The 5,952-nt window shown below is 38.8% G+C and overlaps 1 protein-coding gene across 1 annotated transcript; it reads right to left on the bottom strand.

Moving 5' to 3' along the window:
- Positions 1-4,304: 4,304 nt before the first annotated feature.
- Positions 4,305-5,267, bottom strand: LOC116599072 (olfactory receptor 4C6-like). The gene has a single exon (XM_032358741.1). The coding sequence runs from the start codon at positions 5,265-5,267 to the stop codon at positions 4,305-4,307; it is 963 nt and encodes a 320-aa protein (XP_032214632.1).
- Positions 5,268-5,952: the final 685 nt, after the last annotated feature.

Here is a 5,952-nt window from a genome sequence, read left to right as displayed (position 1 = left end):
TCTGTGCAGCATTAAGACAATGTGCCCATGTGCTTACTAAATACGAGAGCTGAGTCCTGGGATGAAGTACAACATAATCCACAAGGACCTGTAATGTTTTGGAAGTAGAGTAGCAACAGGTGCTTGTTAAAGATTAACACATTTTATGAATAATGTGCAAAGATGTATAGCCTAATCTGAAATCTACTTTTTATTCCTCAGTACTTAAGCTATATATGTCATCATTTTAAAACTAAAGGACACAATTTTTAAAGATTAAAGAACTTTTTCTCCTTTCCATTTTTTTGTTAAAAGAGAAGGAAAGGCAGGTCTGTATACTCTGAATCTAGGTAGCCCTGGGGTTGAAGCTTGAGGGAAACTTATACTTAGTTCATGATGTCCCTTCAGAGAGGGGACATACCCAGGAGTCTGTTGTTCTACACACTCCTGTATCCTACCTATTTTTATGTCTATTCACATCTGACAAAAAGAAGAAGCATTGAATTGGTTCATCAGAAAAATGAACCTGCAGAAGCACTTTTACCTGTGGTATTGAGGGACAGGTGTTATTCACCTGTGGTGTTAAGGAACAAGTGTTATTATCTTTTCACTGATATTTTAGAGAGATTCCCTGACCAGAAGAACCATCTGACCAGGACCACATTCCTAGAGAAGATGATCCTCTAAACACATGACTCAACAGCAGGACTCCAGCAATTATTTCTGGAACTCTGGACCCTACTTCAAACCACACTTGGCATCTTTCACTTTATTCCATGCCCTGTTTTCTCCATCACTAATTACTTGATTCTGTTAGAGGAAATGAGAGCTGTAACACTGAAATAATAGTGTGAAGGTGAGGGGGAGACATAATATAACAAACATGTTATTTGTGCAAATATTAGGTGAAATTTCAAAAAACAGACTTACAAATCAAAAATGAGAGAGGATAGAGATAGAGACAGGCACAAAGAAATGTATGAAATGAGGGGAATTGGATAGAGGGAGATAAATAGCAATTGCCTTTCTAGAATTGATCCAATAAACCATTCTACCCTCAGATTTAAAATCCTGCCTTCATCATTTATTAATATACAAAATCTATACCAAGTTTCCAAAGATAGATGGCTTAATCTCTGGGCCATTTCTTCCATTTGTTAAAGTTCTTTATTAACAGGCCTACAGCAAAATGTTTACAAAGCAGAGCTTTATGGTATGTTCTGGTTTGTAGAAGATCCTGTCCCCTATCTCTATGTCCCTCACACTGGTTTTATTGCCAAGGATGTTCAAACATAGCTACACATACATACAAATTTAAGAATAAAGTTTATCAATTTTAATGAAAATATACTTTGTCATTCTGGTGAAGGGGTGTTATTAATTCATTATAGATTCTGTGTCTCTTTGGTTAGGTTTATTCCTAGGTATCTTATGGTTTTGGGTGCAATTGTAAATGGGATTGACTCCTTAATTTCTCTTTCTTCTGTCTTGCTGTTGGTGTAGAGAAATGCAACTGATTTCTGTGCATGGATTTTATATCCTGACACTTTACTGAATTCCTGTATAAGTTCTAGCAGTTTTGGAGTGGAGTCTTTTGGGTTTTCCACATATAGTATCATATCATCTGCGAAGAGTGATAATTTGACTTCTTCTTTGCCGATTTGGATGCCTTTAATTTCCTTTTGTTGTCTGATTGCTGAGGCTAGGACCTCTAGTACTATGTTGAATAGCAGTGGTGATAATGGACATCCCTGCCGTGTTCCTGACCTTAGCGGAAAAGCTTTCAGTTTTTCTCCATTGAGAATGATATTTGCGGTGGGTTTTTCATAGATGGCTTTGATGATATTGAGGTATGTGCCCTCTATCCCTACACTTTGAAGAGTTTTGATCAGGAAGGGATGCTGTACTTTGTCAAATGCTTTTTCAGCATCTATTGAGAGTATCATATGGTTCTTGTTCTTTCTTTTATTGATGTGTTGTATCACATTGACTGATTTGCGGATGTTGAACCAACCTTGCAGCCCTGGAATAAATCCCACTTGGTCGTGGTGAATAATCTTTTTAATGTACTGTTGAATCCTATTGGCTAGTATTTTGTTGAGTATTTTCGCATCTGTGTTCAAAATGGTATCTCAAAATCAGGGCCTTACTGGGCAGAGCCAGTCAAATTTCCCAAAGGACCACTGCCTCGGTGAATATCCAGGGTGAGATAGAGTGAGTTACTGCTGGAGTTCTAGAATTGCAGGGAAAGAGGAGGTACTTTTGTATTTGCTTATTGTCTGATTAGAACACAGAAAGATTCTTCAGTCTTCTGACTGGGATTAATGATGGAGTCCATAAGATAAGAAATGAGGAAAGACTACTCAAACTTAGGACACAGATGTCACTGGTGACCTTGAAATGAGCATTTTCAGTGTTAGGTACTGAAGTATCCCGGGAAAATGTTTAAAGAGAATAGAAAGAATTGGATAACAGGCATCAAAGAGCCTCTTAGGTTTTGCTACAAAGAGGAGGAAATGAAATGGAGTAGTGTGTGATAAAGGAAATAAGACCAAGGGAAGATTTCATTTTTAAAATAAAAGAAATGACAGACTGCTTCTTTGCTGAAGCAAATGATCCATCAGTAAGGGAAATATAGGTGAAATAAGAGATGCCTTTTTGTAAGTGAAATGGAGGGGAGGCTCAGAACACAGATTGTAAAGAGACTGGTTGCCTTTGGATAGGAGCAAGGTTATGTGTTTATTGGAGATGGTAAGAAGGTGGTATATAATTGAACAGATGCTGGTAGATTGATAGTCATGACTCTGTGGAAATGTTCTTCTGATGATTTAATATTTCTCAGTGAAATAGGAAGCAAGTTCATCTAATGTTTTTCCATTAACTTCATGCTTGCAATAGTTTTTTAAGAAGATATCTTCTCCAAACTATGACACCATTTTACTCTATTTTGCTAAGCAATTGTATCATGAATAGTACTGAAATGTTCAGTTCTTATAGAGAGAGAATCATATGATTTATAAGCTAACATTAGTAACAGCAAGTTCCTATAAAAAGGGAGTAGATCAAAACTTGTTTCAGATGTTACTGTTAAGAAGTCAATCTGAGGGGTTTTAAGGGGCAAGGGGTGGGAGGTTGGGGGAACCAGGTGGTGGGTATTAGAGAGGGCCGGGATTGCATGGAGTACTGGGTGTGGTGCAAAAACAATGAATACTGTTATGCTGAAAATAAATAAATAAATAGATAAATTAAAAAAAAAAAAAAAGAAGAAGAAGAAGTCAGGCACTGGGGGTTCCTGGGTGGCTCAGTGAGTTAAAGCCTCTGCCTTCGACTCAGGTCATGATTCCAGGGTCCTGAGATTGAGCCTACATTGGGTTCTCTGCTTCCCAGGGAACCTGATTCCTCCTCTCTCTCTCTCTCTCTCTCTCTGCTTGCCTCTCTGCCTAATTGTGATATCTATCTATCTATCTCTCTGTCAAATAAATAAATAAAAATCTTTTAAAAAATTGTTAAAAAAAAAAAAGAATACAGGCCCTGAACTCCGAAGTAATATGATTAACAAGAAAGCTATTTAATATGAATGAACTTATAAGAGTTAAGAGAAGAAATTTGCATTCAAACTGACAGGTACTAATTTCAACATAAATGGTAAAAACAGCTCTTACCTATTTAATAGAAGATGGAGCTTTTGGACCTACTTTTGACAGTAGAAAAATTCCCAAACAGAGTACAAACATTTGAGGCTAGGAATATCATTAAGATCCTTCCAGTTCTGTAATTCTAAAATTAAAACAGAAACATCATAATCCTAAATTTTTTACTTATAACCAGTTATTTATGCTGCCGTGGGCTTTTTCTTCTCTTTTGACATTAGGCAAAATGAAAACAAGTAAAATGAATCCAGGAATGAAGAGGCAGAGAATAACTAAGGGGAATGCCCAGGGAAAAACATCAGGAGAGACTTGTTTAAAGAGATGTGGAAACTTCACCTTAAGGAGGTAAAAATAGGGAAAAAAAAAAAATGAGATGGAGCCAGCCAAGCAATAGTTCTGGGAAAGGAAGTTCAGCAGCAAGCAGAGTAAGAACAAACAAAAACATTGAACCAGGACTGGAATTATTGAAAATCACACTTGAATTAATTAAAAAAAAAAAAAAAGGAAGAGGAAAAAGGGTTCCCAGAGTCTTCTAAAAACAAGGTTGGAGCAAATGTACTAGAGAATTAGGAAAAAACTTAATTATAGTATCTTAATCTGAATGGCACACATAAAAGATGCCATTGACTCTAGGGCACCCAATGATTTGGAATGAATGGGACTTGTAGGAACTCATTATCCTTGTAGGAAAAATCTTTCCTTAGCACATAAGCCAATGACATCAAGGGTCACTCGTTTCATCAATTTCCTCATGGCATTTTTTACCTCAGCATTCCTCAGGGTGTAGATCAATGGATTTAACATGGGCACAACAATGGTAAAGGACACAGCCATTGCCTTGTCTATGGGGTAAGAGGCCACAGGCCGCACATATAGGAAAATGCATGGCACAAAGAACAAGATGACCACAGTGAGGTGGGAGCCACAGGTTGAGAGGGCTTTGTGCCGCCCTTCAGAGCTGCAAGATCTCAGGGAGCAGAGGATGACCACATAGGAGGTGATGAGGATAAGGAAGATGGTCACACACATCACCCCACTGTTGAGGATGACTAAGAGACCCAGGGTGTGCGTGTCCATGCAGGCCAGTTTCAACAAGGGAAACAAATCACACATAAAGTGATCAATAACATTGGGGCCACAGAAGGGTATCTGATACATGAAGAGAAGCTGTATTGCTGCGTGGAAAACTACCCCCAGCCCGGCCCCTCCCAGCAGCAGATAGCACATGCGAGAGGTCATGATGGTCATGTACTGCAGGGGCTTACAGATGGCCACATAGCGGTCATAGGCCATGACGATGAGAAGGATGATCCCCACACCACCAAAGAAATGTTCCGCAAAGAGCTGAGTCAGGCAGCCTTCTAATGAGATGGTAGTGGTCTTGGAGAGAGAGTCCACAATCATCTTCGGGGCAATGACAGAAGAGTAGGTGGCATCCATGAGGGACAAGCAAGTAAGAAAGAAATACATAGGTGATCTCAGACTCTGATTTGTGATCACAGTTACCACAATGAGTAGGTTTCCCAACACTGTGGACACATACATGGTTAGAAACACAGCAGAGAGTATTTTCCGCAGCTCCGGGTTCTCTGTAATGCCCAAAAGAATGAATTCAGTCACATTGTTTGGATTCTTCATTTACTATGGGCTGATATAAGCACACCACTCTGAGATAGAAAATCTACAAAAGAATATTGTTTTTAATTAGTAATCACTAAGTGTGTTGGACAAGTTTTACACTGTGTCTCAGACCCTCTTGACCTGCTTTTTTCTCCAGCCACTAATATGGCCACCAGTTTCTAACAGTATAATCTCATAACAGCTCCATTTTATTTGATCCCAAATGATACAGGGAAAGTACCCCTCCAGTAGTAAAGTTCTCCTGGCTCTGGATACTTAGCAGAGGCTGTCTGCCCTTGGGTGGAAACACATTAGAGACCACTACTACTTTAAATGGGAATATAAAATAAGGTTCTCTTAGGCTCCTCTAAAACCCAAAGACACACTCTTCATATTATCCCTTTTACTAAACTAGGTACACAGCTTCCAGGACACTGTTTGCAGTCTACAATATAGGCTAACCCCAATCTATAGCCCAAGAACTTTGATACAATTTTAGTAGCTCTAATAAAGTAGAAGGAACATCGTCTCAGAATCAGGAGAGCTGGGTTTTATTTCAGATTATTCCTCTAAGTCCTAGAGTGTGTTGTGACACTGTTCAGCATTCCAGGCCTCCATTTCCTCATCTAGAGAAGAGACATTTATGGTAGATGACTGGTAATTTGGTGGTTCAAAGAAGCCAACTAAGGGACTCTGTCCCTCT

The sequence above is a fragment of the Mustela erminea genome, chromosome 9 (genome assembly GCF_009829155.1).
Source record: "Mustela erminea isolate mMusErm1 chromosome 9, mMusErm1.Pri, whole genome shotgun sequence".
NCBI classification, from domain to species: Eukaryota; Metazoa; Chordata; class Mammalia; order Carnivora; family Mustelidae; genus Mustela; species Mustela erminea.
This window is presented reverse-complemented; position numbering and strand designations above follow the sequence as displayed.

Excerpts from the sequence above, each read along its gene's own strand:
- LOC116599072 (XM_032358741.1), bottom strand. The coding sequence starts at position 5,267 with ATGAAGAATCCAAACAATGTGACTGAATTCATTCTTTTGGGCATTACA.